The 19,880-nt window shown below is 35.8% G+C and overlaps 1 protein-coding gene across 3 annotated transcripts in view; it reads right to left on the reverse strand.

Moving 5' to 3' along the window:
* Positions 1 to 19,416, reverse strand: part of LOC102601608 (uncharacterized) — a 38,971-nt gene extending 19,555 nt beyond the window's left edge. For 2 of the 3 annotated variants that reach the window (XM_015310001.1, XM_006350272.2), the window contains exons 1-16: positions 19,291 to 19,416; positions 18,896 to 19,217; positions 15,999 to 16,142; positions 12,927 to 13,009; positions 12,691 to 12,805; positions 11,219 to 11,310; positions 6,908 to 6,962; positions 6,695 to 6,816; positions 6,499 to 6,612; positions 4,106 to 4,299; positions 3,676 to 3,806; positions 2,183 to 2,243; positions 2,008 to 2,078; positions 566 to 615; positions 331 to 496; positions 36 to 163 (exon numbers count right to left, since the gene is read on the reverse strand). In XM_015310001.1, the coding sequence (XP_015165487.1) occupies positions 36 to 163; positions 331 to 496; positions 566 to 615; positions 2,008 to 2,078; positions 2,183 to 2,243; positions 3,676 to 3,806; positions 4,106 to 4,299; positions 6,499 to 6,612; positions 6,695 to 6,816; positions 6,908 to 6,962; positions 11,219 to 11,310; positions 12,691 to 12,805; positions 12,927 to 13,009; positions 15,999 to 16,142; positions 18,896 to 19,217; positions 19,291 to 19,329 (1,887 nt within the window). In that variant the 5' untranslated portion in view covers positions 19,330 to 19,416. The other variant, XM_015310002.1, reaches the window with a different exon arrangement.
* Positions 19,417 to 19,880: the final 464 nt, after the last annotated feature.

Here is a 19,880-nt window from a genome sequence, read left to right on the forward strand (position 1 = left end):
CATGAAGTGGTGAGAAATCTGTTGATATGACATACCATCCTCGAACTGGAATGAAATGAAAAGCTATTCATTCCCCCATTTCTCATGTCTTTGATAATTGTCTTGCCGCTTGTTTGCTTTTGCAAGTAACCTTTTAACTCTCTCCCTTCGTAAGCTAAAACCAGTAGAACTTCATTAAGGAAATCTATTGAAATAATAAACACATCAAAAAATAATTTGGGTGCCAGAAACTGGATATTTCAAGTGCAGAGAAAAAAAAACGTGTACTTGAAGAAAACAATTTTTAGCAACTGAAAGGGGAAAAAAAACTAAACTAGATGAAAAGGATATCAACTCTTCCTTCATGTTTCCTTCCTGTTCTGCCCATGCGCTGAATCATTCTCAAAGGTGATATATTAGCATCAAAGCATATGACAAGATCTACTTCCATGATGTCCAGACCTTCTTCACCAATTGATGTTGCAACAATGACATTGTATTCACCAGTTCGAAATTTCTACATGAAAAAGTCAATTCAAGAAAGGTCGACTGTCAAGTGACAACAGAAAGAGAGCAAAAGAATTACCTCCAAAACAGCCTGTTGATTTTTTTGTGATTGGCCTTTTGATGCTTTGCCTGCAAAGAAGTTCATGAAATAATGGCATGAGAACTGCAGATTCTTAGAACTAAAAATGGAAGAGATGTGTGGAGGAAAATTTCAGTTTGACATATCATCATCAGGAATTGGGACAAACTGAAATATTTGAGGAAAGATACACCATAAAAGTTAAAAGATATTCCTCCTCCAATTTAGTGAAAGGGCTACCATTGTAATTCCATCCTGAGGACTGAAGATAATAAGTGTTTCACGTGATAAATGAGATATGAGCACCAGAAACAGGCAAGGGGAGTTGTCAAAGGCAGAAAGACAGAAATGCGCCAAGGTTTTGGCGTTCTGCTGGGGCTTTAAGCGTAAAGCACAATTGAAGCATGGGCTTTAGCGAGAAAGGCTAATGAGGAATGTGTGTGCGTGTGATGCATGAAAAAAAATCATTGTAAAGACAATCAATTTTTTTGGACAAGAGAATTGAGAAAACTATAATCAAGAGAAAATATGAGGAAACAATCATGTCAACCATTTGATTTAGATGCTAAAATACAATTTTAAGTTTTTCGTGACTATTTTCTGTTACTAAATTTCCAGGTTCTTATAAACCTAATCACTAAAAATACATTACATTTTGTTAACAATAAATATAGTTACTTTATTAGATATTTATTTTCTAGTGCTACCCTCTTAGGAAAATCCATGGCCCATGAGGCGTTTGCCTGAAAACCTTGGTGCCTGCACCCAAGCGCCTACCTGAGCTTCACATAACATCAGGACTTACGCATGCCTAAAGTGAGTCTTTAGCAACACTGCGGCTACAAACTTTGTCATAAAGACTAAAGCACAGTAGTTTAAGTTTCACTTATCATAAATTACTTTTGCTACAGCATGCATTTCTCCATGGTATAACGTCAGTCTTTGACTTGTCTTTTTGGGGGAGGAGGGAAGCAGAATCAGCTATCTGACTGTACATCAAACTTAGGAGGGATTCAAATTTTTAAATTTTGAAGCTCAAGCATATTGGTTTTGGGGCTCGCGCCAAAGCTCACACCCTGACCAAAAGATGTGGTTCTAACACGTTGTAACTGGAAAGACACAGGAAAATGGCAATGCAAGTATATGTCGTATCTTAAAACAGATGTATGTTCAGAAAATTGCAATCATGAGTTATGACTGAAGACCAACTGATAAGCTCAAATATGAAGTCATTGCTGGGTAAAACCTTGATTTCAGCAAACATGGTAATGATAATAAACTGCTACATAAGGAGAAATGACCAGTACGCCTCTTAATATTATTGCGCAAGAACAATCTGACGGCCTATTCCAAGAGGAAAATAGCCCTTGTCTAACAAAGAACAGATTAAAATACCAACACAGTAGGAAATTGATCCATTGAAACGTATAGGGTAGGGGTACCTGAGCTTTGGCCTATGAACTCAGTAGCTTTAACTAAATCCGTTAAACTCCTCAAAGAAAGCAATATGTCACTGCAGCCAAAATCAGGTTTTCAGAATTTTAAAGTAAGAATAATATTGCAATCAAGTAACTGAAGTGTGAGAATAGCATTGCGAGGGACTCATAGAAGCTTTACCTGACACTTTGTCTAAAATTTGAGAAAATGATAACCCTTGATTTTTTTGGATCACTCATTTCTGCAACAGATGGAAGGATATCAAAGGAAATTACAAAGTAGGATGCACTAAATTTACCATGAGAAGGTCCAAGCAAGAATTCTGAAAAAGAAAAAGGAAATCCTAGAGAGTGAAAACTACTAATAACTTAGTATCTGATATTACAGGATCCCACTTTCCATAAAGTCCAATTGACAATTTGCACAAGAGATGACATTTCTTCTTGCTAATTTAGTGCACCATATAGGAAACTGAGTGAGCTACATAATTAAAATGTTATAAATATAAATGGCTAGCCTAGATTTGACTGTACTCCAGTTTGCATCAGAAGCTACAAATGAACTTCAAATCCACCATCAGCAAAGAATAATGCTTCATATTCACCTATTTCTATTTATCAACTTGACTTTGGTTTGTCATTTTCCCGAGGGTAAAAATACCCTGAGCATGAGTGCAACACAGTGCTGAGCTGATGACACCTAAAGCATGTGAGGCATTCATGATTCGTCTTTTAACATGAAAATCAATGTGTAATAAGGTACTATTACCAAAGGAGCTTATCTATGGCCTAAATATCTGCACTGCTTGTTTTGGTGGCCGTAAGACCTCTAACTTGGAACAAAGTTATCAGTAGACAATGTTTATCTTTCATTGACATGGTTCAAGAATTTTACGAACAGTCCAGAATGTAACAGAAGAAATAAGTTAAAAAATTGTGGTTTTGTGGAAGACGGGAATGGTAGAAGAATGTATTATCCCATTTAAAATTCCCTAGGACTAAACAACATTCTTAAGTTCGATTTCTTTTTCCAAATAAGTAACAAAAGCTTCACAAAAAACAGTAGAAACTAAATCACAGTTCTCCAATACAACAACAACAACATACCCAGTGAAATCCCACAAAGTGGGGTCTGGGGAGGGTAAAGTGTACGCAGACCTTACCACTACCTCGTGGAGGTAGAGAGGCTGTTTCCGGAGGACCCTCGGCTCAAGTACATCCAAACCAAGCAGGAGAAGAGGAGACATTATATATAACATAACACCCAATAAGAAACAGTGCACAATCAACAACGGAGATATAGTTGCTGATGTGCCACCACAATCAACTCGGCTCAATCACAGTTCTCCAATATTAAACTCAAATGATATAGTTGCTGATGTGCCACTAGCTTTACCTCTATAAGGATTACTAAGATGGGAGAAATCTAAAATTTATAACAAGTACAATCCTTAAATGAATTTGCAAAATTAAAAGAATCGAATAACACACCCAAACTCTCAAACCTATAAACAAACAATCAAGATTTCATCAATAAAATGATGTCCTAACCAAAAACCACTAAAAGCATGCTTCAAAGCTGTTTTGCATCCACATAACATAGACAGGTTGCTCATTGAACAGTTAAAATTAACAAATACTTAAACAAACAGAAGAATATGATATGTAACATACTGAAATGATCAATCAGTATTTCCAACGTTTTTGATAACTTAGGACTAGGAGCACCATGAGATACAACTTGCTGCATTAAACGCTTTGCTTTCAAAAGAATTTCATTTCTTCCCATCAGTCGTCCGAAGAACCTGTAAACAACAAACACATATTTATAGAACAGACAAAAGCTTCCATTAAACTATCTAATCTTTCAGAAAAGAAGAGGTCATAGTTTTACAAAATGGTGAAATTAACTGCACAATACGTATATGACTATATCTTGGATGCAATTGGTCGTTAGAAATGTGATGGCACATTGAAATGGATTGGGGCAGTATGTTATTAAAAGGGATATTATTGTTCAAACCAAATCCACTCATCAAAAACGAAATAGCACTCTTTCAGCAAGTTGAATTAATCAAATTCCGGAAGCTCAAAGAGAACAAACTTGGATTGCAGTTTTTCTTCAAGCATCTCAAATGCAGATTTTATCCCATGGCTCGAGAGCAGCTTCACTATATGGGAAAGTGTTATTAGAACTCCATATAGTCCATCAATTTCTTGAAACTTCACTTGAGGCAAATTTTGAGGTGGAGCTTCACGAAATCTTGACCGTGAATCAAGTATCAGATGTGGGCTTAACTGCAAATTGGACAAGACAAATAAACCTTAGAAAGGAACAAGTGTGTGTGTATATATATAAAGGAGAGAGAGAGAGACTTAAAACAACAAAAAAACGAAGACAACTACATATACAGAAGAGGGATTGTCCTATCCAATGTTAGAAGTGACAACAGTAACATAAAATAGATAAAATGGAAGAAGGGCACATTCTATATGTACATATGAACATGGTTAGCATGCTGACTGTATAATCTTAAGAAATTGGAAAACATGATACATTAACAAATCAATAGTTCAATTCTACTATTCCCTGCTCGTTCAATGTACCCTCTTGTATGCTAATGTGCTTTTGGTTAAAGCATATATAGGACCGCTTGTATTTTATAGTACTCTGATTATCTCGCAGATTGAAAATCGTCCTGATCTGTACTTAAGAGTAGAAACCTCTAGCATCATATTAGTACAATCTGTCATAAGAGCACACACCCCAAACATCTGAGTTTAGTGATGAGAAGACATTAAGAAGAAGAAAAAACTCAGGATATCTGAAACAGCAATTTACAATTCGACTTTTTCAGAAATTATTTACAAGGATCTGAATTTGAATGGTTAAAATTTCAGGCCATTAAGTGCTGTTTTTAAATTTTAAAAATCACTTAATAGGTCTGAAAGCATCTAATTCGGTCAAATCTGTGAGAGAGTCTTAATCCTATTCAAAGTCTTCAAAGTCTTTTTAAGATGCTGCGTTATTTCCCCAAAAAGCTTACACGTCGTTTTTTCCTCTCTCTCTCTCTCTCTCTCTCTCTCTCTCTCTCTCTCTCTCTCTCTCTCTCTCTCTCTCTCTCTCTCTCTCTCTCTCTCTCTCTCTCTCTCTCTCTCTCTCTCTCTCTCTCTCTCTCTCTCTCTCTCTCTCTCTCTCTCTCTCTCTCTCTCTCTCTCTCTCTCTCTCTCTCTCTCTCTCTCTCTCTCTCTCTCTCTCTCTCTCTCTCTCTCTCTCTCTCTCTCTCTCTCTCTCTCTCTCTCTCTCTCTCTCTCTCTCTCTCTCTCTCTCTCTCTCTCTCTCTCTCTCTCTCTCTCTCTCTCTCTCTCTCTCTCTCTCTCTCTCTCTCTCTCTCTCTCTCTCTCTCTCTCTCTCTCTCTCTCTCTCTCTCTCTCTCTCTCTCTCTCTCTCTCTCTCTCTCTCTCTCTCTCTCTCTCTCTCTCTCTCTCTCTCTCTCTCTCTCTCTCTCTCTCTCTCTCTCTCTCTCTCTCTCTCTCTCTCTCTCTCTCTCTCTCTCTCTCTCTCTCTCTCTCTCTCTCTCTCTCTCTCTCTCTCTCTCTCTCTCTCTCTCTCTCTCTCTCTCTCTCTCTCTCTCTCTCTCTCTCTCTCTCTCTCTCTCTCCTCCCTCCCTCCCTCCCTCCCTCCCTCCCTCTCTCTCTCTCTCTCCAAGAATCAGCACCTCCTCTCTCTTTTAGACAGCTATTGAATTTTTTTCTCTTGAACTAGTCAGAATTTAAAAAGATTACAAATTCTTTGTTTATTACTTTGTATATTCACAATAATCTTGGTATTACAGCTTGCTTCTCCAGAACTCTGAAATTTTGTTGCATAATTTTTTTAATTCAATGAAGTGTATAAAGTCAAGGCACTTCCCTCTCTTGATGGTGAAACTTGATTGACTAACACTAGGAACCAATTCGGATAAAGAAGGAGAGCGGTGATTCGTACTAACGACTAGGATTTATCTCTTTCGCAGCTCACAATAATCATTCTACCGAGATATCTTTAGAAAAGCTATTTTCTCTATTGGATTCTCAGTTAGCTGACTAGGAATTATCCCGCCGATTGGATGAAACCACTTCTTTTGTGCCTGTCTGATTCAATGTTGTCTTCCCACTTCACTAAGAAAGAATTTCGACTGGCCCAGTATTGACTTATTATACAAGTTTTGGATTTCCCATGACCGTAGGAAAGGAGCCACATGGAGGCATTAGCATCTGTTTAATAGTAGACTTCATCACTATAATCCACTTAGAATCGCAAACACGAAAAGAAAAAAATAACCAGAACAAAAAATAGGATGAACGTGAAAAAAATAACAAACTTCATTGAACAAGTATCCTAACCTGGACTGCGTTGTTGACTGACTAGTCAGGCCAGCAAATCCAAAAATGTAGCAAATAATTATACTATGATTAAATAAACATCTAAAAAAATTTAAGGTATAGTAGCCATACTGTCCGGCAGTCTCTATTAACTTGTAGTCCGTATGCACGAAGCCGAGACGCTAATGGGTCCATTACTTCAAAGAGGAGTTCCCCAACTTCAACAGCATCTTGGCCCATGGGAACCTGAAAGTATATTACAAAATTTTGAATATAAACAACGAAGAAAAAGCTTCAGCAGTGAGCCAAAAGGGAGTTATATTTATACTGTTATCTGTTCAATCTTTCGAGCATGCACATATGGTTGCACATCTGGGTCAGTTTCATTTCGATATTCAAGTGTTGATATTTGCAAGTTATCAATCACTTTCTGAACTGCTTGCCTTTTAGCTGACACATGGAAGATCCCAATAAGAAGGTGACATAAGGCATGAGACCAATTTAAATTCCAATAAAGTCCAGCAGATAAATAGTTACTTACACCCAGGTGTAGCAGTTAATGCTAATATCCTGACTTGGACATGAAATGCCACCAACTACAAATAAATCGAAAAAGTTAGAATTTTCACCAACCAAATACAGATAAATCAAGGAATTGAGATGGCAATTTCTAAAGAAAATAATAGTAAGAACACAACTGAAATTTAAGCTCTCTGTGTATTGATGATTGCTAATGATACCTGTACAAGGAAATATATATACAACACACATTGAAGAGTCCTCCAACCTACTTCCTGGGCTATGCTTATCTTCTAGCAGTATTTGTGTATGTCACGCACACATTATGTTATCAGTTTATCACCAAGTGTACTATACCCGTAGGATATTAACTTGGCAACTTTGTTTTAGGAGTAAATCTTAAACACATAAAACAGTAAGCAACATACAACCTGACTGTAGGGTCCTAAGCTAACCAGGATAAGAATGTCTATCCTCCCCCTCCCCCCCCTCAAGCAGGAGTTGGGGTGTCCCACAACTTCTAGCTTGGTTTGTAATGTCTCAAACTGCACTCCGGAAGGGGGCTATGCTTAACGGGAACTGGTCTGATAATCTAAGACTTCCGCTTAATGTTTCTCTTATATTTGGGGACTGGAACTTCTTAAAAAAAGAAAATTATCAAGGAATATATTCATTAAATATTTTGAGCCTTTCAACAATTTAACTAATTTTACCTTTCGAATATGTATTACGTATTCAAATCTGTTTGAACTAGAGGAGGAAAAAAGAGGAGACCGAATCCAATTCTTTTAGATGCTTTATCTAAGAAACTCTACCCATCTATGTTCTAGAACACTCCTGTGTACAAGAGGTATACCAAAAAATTGAGAACCTACAAACTGTGAGAAATATAGGAGAATTAATTTTTTTATTGAATTGTGTATCCACATTATTACATTGTCTTATTTATAGACACTACGTAACAATCCTCATCCAAGTAAGATTTTTATATACTATTCCTATTTTTTTTCCTAGTCTAACCTCCCCTCATGCTGGTGCATACAAGTCATATATACCAACTTGTTACAAATGTAACTAATACGAGGACCAGTGAAGGACTTGGTGAAGATATCTACAAGTAGATCACTCGACTTCACAAATTTTGCAACAATACCGCACAAAATTATTTCTGTCAATCTCAATTTGCTTAGTTCTCTCATGAAGTACCGAATGTGATGCAATATTAAGGGTCACTTGGTTATCACACACAAGTTCCATCTGACTGATTCTCTAAATTTAGTTCTCTGAGTAACTGTTTAATCCAAATTAGCTCACAAGTTGCTACAACATTGCTTTATATTCTTCTTTTGCACTAGATTGAGCAACCACAATTTGTTTCTTACTCTACCTTCTACTAAAACACAATATCTAGATGTCGAACATCTATTAGAGGATGATCCTGCCCAATCATCATTTGCATATCCAATGATCTATTCATGGCCTCGATCCTGGAAGAGTAGTCCTTATAGACAACTGCATCCTAATGACTATCATAGGGGGAATTCATAAATTGGCCAAATGGTACTCCGGTTCTTCACAAAAGACACACATCCTTCAATACAAATAGCAATCTCATGGGTGCCCCAAAAAGAAATTAAGGATAAAAGGCTATTCTTTAATGACAAAATTAATTCAGTTTCTATCAAAAGTTATCCTAATTCTCTCCAAACCCGCATAAGAGCTAACGGAGCAATATCCCATGCACTGTATCTCCTCTTTCTTCTTCTAAAGGTTCAACTAAATAAAGTGTCCTTCACCGTTCCATGCATGGTCGACAGAAATCCAAACTATCTGTAGAAAAAGGAGGTTGACATCCTCTCCCAATATTTTACACATAAAGCACCAACTAACACAAGGATTCTGCTCTTCCTCATGTTTTCAGCAGTCAAGATCACTAGACTAATGGCAACCAGACAAGAAAACACACTTTTCTTGGTGCCTTAGGAATCCAAGCAGATAAGTGTGGGATAAAATGCTAAGTTGCTCGGACTTTCCACTTACGGTGCCACACCCATGTCAACTGTTGACATAACGTGGGTGTGAATGTAGGTGGGGGATACATACCATATTTGATCAGCCGATTATAGATACTTTGACCAAAATTGACGGAGAAATTCATGACAAATACAATAACTTTTGTAATCAAAACAAAAGCTAAGTGGAATTGAAGAAAATGGAATACCTTGTGTATAGAAAATTTCCATGTTAGTCATTTTCCTTTAATCTCTTTCTGGAATTCTCCTCTTGATCAATATTTTTTCCTCGAAATACCTTGTAAGTTTTCCACGTAATGTCTCATAATTTATACATATAACTCTTATTTTTTAATTTAAATTATTTATAGTTGAATCCCCGCACTAGTATCTGTACCTGAATCCCTATTCCAGAATCTAATAATTTAGATCAAGAAGGATCCGACCTCTAGATCCGCACCTGTATCAAATGCTCACACCGGAGAACCTTAGGGGATAAGTGCCTCAAAGAAACACAGAAAAGTAAAGACTTCCTACTATTCAAACACAACTTTTGTGCTATATGAGTAGAACTAACCACTTAAAAAAACACTTATGATCCTCACATTTTTCTTGGGTACCAGATTAAAAGTATACAGCACAATGGACCTTGAGAAAATGAAATAAGCATTTGAATTTTGGAACTCATAGAAGCCTGTCTGTTTGGGATTTGGAAATGAGCCAAACCGAGGATTTGGCTTTAGCAGGGAAAAGCAGAACAAGAATCTGAGGTAGAATGCTGAATTGGATATATAAAGTTGGCACTAGACTAACAATTAGTTTCTACATCTACATAGAGAAAAATGAAGCAAATAAATTATTCCCACAATCCCTTTATGTCAGTTATCACAATGACAAATTTATTTATTTTTTTGATAAGATAAGTGGAATTAATAACAGCATCAAGAAGATGCAAAATTTACAAGATATGGCATTTGAGCTTACAAAAAAATCTCTGGCAAACTATACAAACTATCTAAGCCAGAGCTAATGAGTTAGTAAAATCCTGAAGTTGTTCTGCATTAACAGCAGGATACAAGTTGGACCAACTAAACAAATTTTCAATGCACCTAGTCTTCAAAATGCCTAAAGCAGTTGACTCTCCATCAAAACATCTCTTGTTCCTCTCTAACCAAATACACCAAAAAATACAAGCAGGTATCATAATCCAGATCTCTTGATGGCTTTGTCAACTTTCCATAGACTCCAACTCTCATATGCATCCTTAACAGTGAGGTACGGTTACCCCTAAAGCGAGATGCAAAACATGATGAGCACTTCGCCTCGCTTAGCGGGTGCTTCACTCCCGTCATCAAAGCTATAAGGCATACTTTCCTCTCTAATGAGTGTAATCCTAAGAGGCGACACTAAACAAATCCTATTTTACTTTATTATAAAAAAATCAATTTATTTGTCCATATAATTATTATTCATGCTTACAATTATTAGTCTTGGACTACACATATATTTCTATATTTTTTCTCCATTTGCCTTTATTTGCACTTAACACCCCAATGGACCTTAGAGATTTTTTGCGCTTTTTGTGTTTGATAACACTGCCAGATACAAAAAAAAAAAAAAAAAAAAGAGAACATAATGAATTTTTTGGTCCCATATTCTTGAATATCTATAGCTTTGCTTCTTGATTTGCTATACTCAGAGTACATGGGAATGCTCTGTTAAAGAACTTGGAGTAAAATGTCTTTTACAACCGACATAGAATTAGTACTGCCCTTTCCTTATTCTGATCACACTTGAGAAATCAAATCCATGATACTTTTGAACCTCAGACAGTACCATTTTGGTGCTGTAAGTCATGAATAAAACTACTGTACTTGTAAAAAGTTACAGAGAGGACTTTAAATTTCCTGAATTCCTCTTTCTATTGAAAAAGATATCCATGCAGCTCCACATCATTGTAATAATTAATTCTGGAGTGCAGGATGTAATTGTTGATACACTGTCCAAATTATAGAAGCTTACTATCAAAAAGGAGAGAGGGAGATCGCCTTTCTATTTCTCTCACCTCCCCAAGAATAGATATTCTCATGCAATAAATCTAAATAGTAAATAGTCGACACAGAGAGAACATTGAGCATATTTCCCAGTCATCTAAATTTTTTTAGAAATACTGATTATCAACTGAAAGGAGAGAACAATCATAAACAGATACGAGGTGAAATTCACATAGCAAAGCAACTCATAAAGTTCCAATATAGTGTCACGTTGAAACAGGTATGAAGCAATGTTTAGAAGATCTACTTTAAAAAAAAAAGACAAACCTCGCGAACTACTACACAATAAGAGTAATTTCCACTTGCACGATGAGCCTCGTCGATTACCAAGCAAACTAGATGTTTCATGAAGCATATTCCTGTGATATATTTACAGATATTACATCATAAATGTTCAATATGGTCTGAGAAGGGAATATAACAAAGATATGAGATTTACAATTATCTTAATCAAAAGGAAATATATCCAATGTGCATTCAACCTCTAGTCACGAAGTATTTCCTCGAATTAACACATTTATATGGAAGGACTCATCTGATTGATGTGCTAGCAACTTTTCACCAAGTCCACATTCATGCATTATAAAAGAATTAAAACAAAAAAGTTACACCAACAGCTTTTTATTTATACTAACAAAGTAATCAACCGAGGCTAAGTTGGATCTATTTGGGGTGTTCGCCATTGGCTAGAGCAATCATATGTTAAACTCTGACTATTGGAGAACTTCCCTTGTGTATACTATATTATATATTCCAAGACAGCACAAGATAAGTTTTTGAATCAAGAAGGGATAGCAATCAAGTTTACCAAGAAGCATGCAGTCCCTTGGAAAAAGCACCATAACCATTAACTAAAAACAGATACCAGACCCTAAAGAATGAAGTTGACTCATATGATAGCCCCTAACGAATGACTTCCACCTCCACGACGGAAAACCAATGACACCATAATCATGGAATATAAAAATATCAGGACCGAACTGATGATGAGCATAATGGACAGGAAAATCCATAATCAAATCCAAGTAATTTGAGCAGTTATTAAACTGTTAAAAGCTCATAAAGCAAATAGCAACGTTTTGAGTGTCAATTAACCTAAACAAGTTATACTCAAAGTTGTTATCGTCAAGAAAACATAATTGAACTTACAACTTAACATCTACAATCTTAACCATCTGATACCTCTAATACCATATTTTTTTCATATTTGGAGCATATTTAGATAGTACCGAAGCAGAACAATTCAATTTGGGCCGAGCAATTAACCTATTGTAATTCTTATTTAAACCTGGAATCCTTAAAATAATAGTGTCCTCAAGTTTCTTTTAGATACTTACATCTGATTTTTCTTTAAAATAAGAAAGTTTAATCACAAAATTCACTTGCTAGCTAAATAGATTCTTATCTGCAGAAAGTGTAGAGTTAATATCTGAAAATACCTCCAAGAATATGTCAAAAAATAAATACAAATATATGGATTCGGTTTTAGACATGTTTCCAACACCTCTGATAAGAGAGATTACGGTTGGTGACGCTAAAGTGAGCCAATTATACAAATATAAGTGACTCTCCTCTAGCTAATGCATTGACATCCAGAAATTCAAATAGCTCACTGGAAGTTAAGTTCTATTTCCTATCATGAAGGCACAAATCATGTGCAGGTTAGACCTCGAATAATTGGAAAACATGAAAACTATAAACACATGAAAACGTATCCACACTAGAGTGCAGAATGTCACCAGAATGTATATCCTTCTCCAGCACTTGTGGAGTAACAAAGAAAACTCGTCTCTCTTTCCATAAACTTGCTCTTCTCGAAGGATTTGTTTGACCTGTCAGATCAATTGTGCACTCCTGCAATCAGTTTAATACAATTGTCTCAAAATGTAAATAACAGAACATTTGCTCTTTCAGGACATTGGATTAGGAAAACAACTTTAAACCAATATAAAGCAAAATAAAACTCCTAGCTTACTTGTGGAATATCTACAAACTTGTGTAATGCTTCCACCTGCTGCAGAACAAGTGGGCGTGAAGGAGCTGCAAAAACAATTTTTCCTGCCATTGGGACACCATCCTAAACCGTTAATCCAAAGGATTTAAAATATCATCTAAACAGATATATATATATATATATATATATATAAGCAAGACTGTCATCAGTAACTGAAGGGCTCATCAGGATTCAGCCATGAACTCATTTCTCCTTTGTTCATAAACTCGAAAAAATGCATAAAATGAAGTATCTGGCCTAATATGGTTGCTGCATAATATTTCACAGTTATGAGCATAAGATGTGCACTCAATACACAAGAACTTAATACCTTGAAAAGTCAAAGCAAAATGTAACAAGTAGAATTAGCTGATGACAGACTAAGTTGCTCAGACTCGGGTGCGGATGTCCGATGCGGGTGCGGATGTAGAGGTTAGATCCTTCATGATCTAATTTTTAAGATTCAGGGATATGGATCCACGTGTATCCCGTGTGGATACAGGTACGGGGATTCACCTAAATATAATTAAAATATCTAAAAATGGAGTTATAAAACCTAAATTATGAGATATTATATGTTGAACTTGAGGAGAATCATGGAAGGAGATTAAAGGAAAATGGGTGACATAGAATTTTTTATAGAGAAAATGGTCAAATACCCCCTCAAGCTATATTCAGATTTTCAACTACACACTTATACTTTACGGGGGTCCTATTACCCCCCTAAACTACTTGAAAATGGAATAAATACCCCTCTAAAACATGATAACCAGCCATCTTCCATGTGGTGAAACTCACGCGCTTGACACGTGTGTTTCACCAATTAATCTTTTTTTAAAAAGCTTTCTCTCCTTCTTCTTCATCCTTTCTTCTTCAATCTTTTTGCAGCCCTAATTTTTTTTGTGAAAGCTTGATTTAGGGAAAATATTAGGGAATACATTGGGGGTCTTCTTTTATTTATTTTTTATCTTCCTCACAAGATATATTCGTTGGGCCTCCATCTTTTTAACCATTGTTGTATGAGAAATCGTCGTCACCACCTCCACCTCCATCTTTATCACCTCCCTATCTGGATTTTTTAAAACTCATTACCTGCTAATCTATCAATAGGGGATTCAAATCTTTTCTCCCTAACTTCACAACTTGTTGCAAATCTTGATCCTTTAGTGATTTTTCTTTCAATTTTTCACTTTCGTTTTACTTGATAAATCAATCATAGCAAATCAGAGTTAAATAGTATAAATACTTGAAAAACATGCTTTAATTTGAACACTTCTGTTTTGATATTCCGATTTGATGATTGCTTTAATTTGTCGAAGAAATTTCGATGATAATGGTGGCGGTAGGTTAGGGATGCAAATAGTGGAGAGTACCTTGACTCTTGAAATAAACCCATTTTAAGTGGAAATAGTGAAAGAGTACCCTTGACTCTTAAAATAAACCCACATCAATTTTTCTCAAATTTAATCCAAAATTTGTGGGAATGATATAAATATATGTAAATTTATCTACAGTTTATTTGGGTTGATTGATTTTGCAAGAGTATTATATGAGTTCGAAAATTTGTTTGGAATCAACAATAATGAATTCGATAAAATTGGTGGTGGCAGCACCGGTTTAGAGGTGGTGAATGATGGAGAGATTTGATTTATATTGTTATGGAGAAGAAAGAAAATAAATAATTAAAAGTACATATGTTTATTGAAAAGCGATACTAAAAATAAAGTTTTAGTAATAGCTTTTGATGCTCACTCTCTCAAAGAGAGTGAAATACACTCACATTGCCAACTAAGCATTTAGGGAGGTGATAATTTCAATTTTAAATAGTATAGGGGGATGATAGGACCCCCATAAAATTAAAGTGTGTAGTTGAGAATTCGGATATACGTTGAGGTGGCATTTGGCCATTTTCTCTTTTTTATATAAAAGGTATTTCATTTTCTTCAATTTCACCTTAGCTTTGTATTGATTATAGAAATCATTAAAACTGTCTAGACTTTCTCCATCGATTTTGGTCAAAGTACCCACAATCCGTTGACCAAATTGGACACAAATCCCACACCCATGTCGTGTCGACACGGGTGCGGCACCAAAAGTGAAGAGTCCGAGCAACTTAGCTGACAGATGTGCATCGAAATCAAAATGATGATTGGCAAATGGCAAGAGCTTAATAAGTGAAGTTTATGCCAAAATACTCGAGGTTTACCGGTTCATATATCATGAATTTAAACTTGCTCTTCTGCAGCATGTAGCAGTGGATGTTTAGTAACAGTGGGGATTTTCGCATGTGGAGTTCTTGATACGTCTTTTAAAACAAACCCTTCATTTTTTTGTTATACAGGGTGCATGATAGTTGAAATTGTGAAAGATGTCGTCAAAGTAAAGAGGATAAAGGGAAGCATGGAGTCCTAAAATTGCTATAGAACTGATCAGGTCACACTTGCGCAACTTCATTAGTCATCTGAATGAATGAGATAGTGTTAGATTAGAAGGAGGAGGACTACAAACATCTGTCCCTTGAACCAGCAGGGAACCATGCATTTCTCACAAGCAGGGATTTTGCGTGTCCAGGATCCCTTTAGGTCTACCGGTGACTGACTAGGGGCTTACAACCGTTTATTGGGGGTGGAAAATGAATCGGCATCTCAATGTGATACAACCGTTTTGAGTTTTTTTGGGAAATTATGTTGAGTCCATCGAAACCATACATTGAAAAATAAGAGGAGAGCAAAGCCCCAATGACACACTATTGACTAACCATTTCACAATTAAACCACTATTTAAACTTCCCAGTCTTTTCAACCTTTTACTCTTAAAATATGTAGAGGTTAAATTGGGTTTAGTTTATCGGGATGCGGACAGTAAATCCCAATGTTCAAAGCACCTACTTAATATTCTTGCATAGCTCAAGATTTCAGCAGATTCAGCTGAGACTAACCTTGCTTCTCATAAACTAGCACTCCAATGTAGAGACATGATGAGAGTAATTCTTGGAAATAGAATGGTCACAAGTTTGAAAGAGTAAGAAATAAGATAGTTGTAGCATTGCATTACCTTCTGGGAACCACCTGAAATAATTATACATTACAACAGCAGCAATAAATGTCTTTCCAAGTCCTGTGGGTAATGTTACTAAGGTGTTGCTAAAAAGAGCAGTGCGGATGATAGAAAATTGATAATCACGACGATCGAAATTTACTGCAAGGAAAAAGAAGGTAAATGAACATGAGTCTTCATTCCAAGAAGCTTCTACAATGATTTATCTAAAAGATAGTAAAAGACTATCAGTTAAATCATAGAGCTTATAATTGTCCATGCACAAGTTTCATTCAAGCAGCATAATCTACTGTATTTAAGTATCATGCTAGCACACTGAGGGTACTTACAATTTTAAAAAGAGAAGTCTTAAAACTATAAAAGGAAAGGAGGGAGACACTAGCACTTGGCAAAAAAAATTACTACCTCCGTTCACTTTTACTTGTCACATTTGGACTAGGCACACCCATTAAAAAAATAATAATTGACATAGCAATTTTACCACACTACCCGTATTAATTGATGTTTAGTATTAGATCTTGAGAAACAATTTGGAGAATAAGTAACTAATGCTAAGGGTAAATTATGGAAAAAAAATTGACTTCTCTTGATATGTTAAAAGTGACAAGTAAAAGTGAAAATCTATTTTCGGAATAGTGTACAAGTAAAAGTGAACAAAGGGAGTATAATTATTTTCCAAAGATCAACATAAAATGACTTCCACCTATTCGCACCATCGCTATATTATTATTATTATTATTATTATTATTATATGTATAAGCATAACAATAAATTAACCAAGTGAAATACAACACATGATTCTTCTTTGGTTCTTTCTTTTCAATACTGGTGGTGTTCGACCAATAAACACGGGCCTCGACTGATTCATTTGGCAGTTACTACACACACAAGCGCAGTTCTCAGCTTAACCTGCTCACAGAGGATGGAAAAGATACTACCAAGTATTGTAGTTGAGATTCAAACACTCCAAGTTGTACTTATACACCTCAACCACTCAGTGATCCTCTTGGGGATACAACAAACCGTATATATTAATTCCTAACAAGCCCAATCAACAACTAAAGTAACTATCATACATGTTGGGTGAGTGAACAACCTCCCAGGTGAAAAGTAGCAAACAAAAAGAAGCTACTTATGAGGTTTTGGATACGCCTTTTGGGGAAAACCATGTGGGCTTGGCTCAAAACAAATAATATCACACTATGTTAAGAGTATCTTTGGGTTGTTTTACCCCAACAAAAGGCATTAGAGCCAATGGTTTGGCAGAAGAGGTAGCGGAGTGATGGCATGGCGTCCAAGTTTATTCTTTGATATATCTCACTCCGCTATGCTAGAAGACTGAGCAGCTTCAGTTTATTACCAACCTCGGGTTCAACAACTGTTGGGCAAAGCCTAAACCTTACTCCTTTCCTTCTATCGGTACTGGCAACATATCGCTAGATCCGATGCAACTAGAAGTCAGTCGATTCCATCTAAGAATGGTTTCAATCCAAACCCTTTTTGTCGAGTGAAACTCTGCTTCTTAAGAGCTTTATTTGGACAGACTCACTCCCTTACTCGTTGTCTAATATTCCACTCGCTTCCTTTTGGAAAAGAGTCTAAACTGATAGTCATCGCCTTTCCCTTTCGACTGGACAAATTCAATAGCTAATCCTAGCCCAATTCCAAGATCTAGACCTCTTTCAGGTTTGAAAGCAGCCCTTATTCCATCAACAACTCAATCGACTTATTCCCTTTGCATGCCTATGGGTCGGGTTTACTACCTTTACTCGTAGCTTGAAGAAAACACACAAAGAAGAAGATTGTGGGCTTGGTGATCATAAATACTCGAATAATGTGGGTGGCACACAGTTAATCTTCAAATTAGCCCATGAATAGTGATGGGTCATGTGGAACTTGGTTCAAGAGGGAGATTGTGGGTGCGTGTGAATAAAATCCTAAATGAACAGTAGAAAAGAAAAAGAAGTTACTTATGAGGTGTTGAATTCTCTTAATGGTATTAAGCGTTTTAGGGGAAACCGTGTAGGCCTGGGCCAAAGTAGACGATGTAACCCCAGGGGAAGTGCACAGTTTACAGGACCAGCTTTAAATCAACATCAGACCCGCAATGTCTGAAGTTCAACGGGTAATCAACTTTTGAAATGCGGTGATAAATCAACTTTTGACATGAGGTGTATGAAGTTTGGTTTGGCAAAAGTTTTGTTTGGCATGAGACATTCGCATCTGAAGTTTGGTTTGTCAAAGTCTAACTTCAGCCAATCTGAAAGCAAGCAAACTTCGGGCAATTTTGCCTGAACATAAGGCACATATGCCTAAAGTTTGGCATTTATTGCTTGAATTTAGGGCACATATGCTTGAAGTTTAGTCATTTTTGTCTAAACAGACTTTTGCCTAGAAACAACTTGTTCTTCAAATTTCAACAATTAAATACCTAAAGCTACTCCAAATGAGCTCAAATTTGAAACATAGTTCCAAATATCATAAAGAACAAATCCTAAATTATTAATTTGTCAAAACAACACCAAATCTAACAACCTCATTTTACAACAATGGTGATTTTCCAATATTTCATGTTTTTTCCAACAACCCACTTGAATTCCTTTTTCATATTCAAAATTCAAAACCGACATCTTCAAAGCATTATACTTCAATTGGTATATATATTAGCCAACAAATCCTACGTTTACACTGAGTAGGGTAAATGTTTGCATCAGGTAGAGACATGTTCACCTTTAATCGAAGTTCATATTATTTGGGACATATGCATCAACTCAAATGAAGAATCCATGAAACATAAAGTAAAAAGAACATAACTGCTCACATTTTTACTTCTATAAAACATTAATATGTAAAAACAGATAATTTGAAGTAGAAAAAACAGTGAAAAAAAGAACCTGGGAAAATCCATGTTTTTGCAGCCTCCGGATCAATCTCAACATAACTAGGCCCATATGATTCAACTTCATTTCCGTTCTTTGCTCCAAACCCATTTCGATTTTCCTGTTCCCGACTAGATTTCTCGGCATTCTTGGTGGAATTTTGGATAAATTTATCAAGTGTGGATTGTCTAGAAGAAGAAGAAGCAAAAGGGTATTTGTGGGTTTCCTTAATTTGTTGATTTGAATGAGAAGTAGAAGCAAAATTGGAAGAAGATGGTCTGTTAGAAGTGGCTGTTGCTTCATCGATTTCTTTCACAGCTGAATCCCAATCAAATTCCTGTACAAAATAGAGAGAAGATTTAGAATCAGAAAGCAAAGGGAAACAAAGCACAAGCATATAAAGAGCTTACATCGTCGTCGTCGTCAACTATGTAAAGAGGTGTGGCCATTGAGGAATAGAGAGCAGAGAAGTAGTGTACTGGAGAAGGAGGGAAAGTTGTAAAAGCCCTTTGAATGACGGGAAATGGGAAAATAGCGCCAGGAGATCCTTTGCATATAATATTACTAGTTTCAGGGCACATGTGTATACTAAGTTGTAAAATAAAATTAATATTACTAAATTTATATTTTTAATAAATAATTATAATTGAAAGAACATAGGACCAATGTTTTTAAATGATTAATATATATTGTTATAGAGTTACTTGTATTTTGAGATCATATTGACCAAATATCATTGAAACATTTCAAAATACATTCAGAATTTAAATATGGTGAGAAGTATTATTTTTACTTCACTTAAATTTGTAAACAAATCTAACCAACAAATTTATTTTAAAGAAAATATCAATAGCCTTTCTTCTTGAGATTATGAACATAAATGATGGACACCATTTAAGTATAATTATTCTCTTAAAAATTCATACTTGAAATTTAGTATGTACATGACACTAATAAGGATTACCATAAATATTTCAATATTTTATCTTTATACGTAATC

The sequence above is a fragment of the Solanum tuberosum genome, unplaced genomic scaffold (genome assembly GCF_000226075.1).
Source record: "Solanum tuberosum cultivar DM 1-3 516 R44 unplaced genomic scaffold, SolTub_3.0 scf00119, whole genome shotgun sequence".
Taxonomy (NCBI): Eukaryota; Viridiplantae; Streptophyta; class Magnoliopsida; order Solanales; family Solanaceae; genus Solanum; species Solanum tuberosum.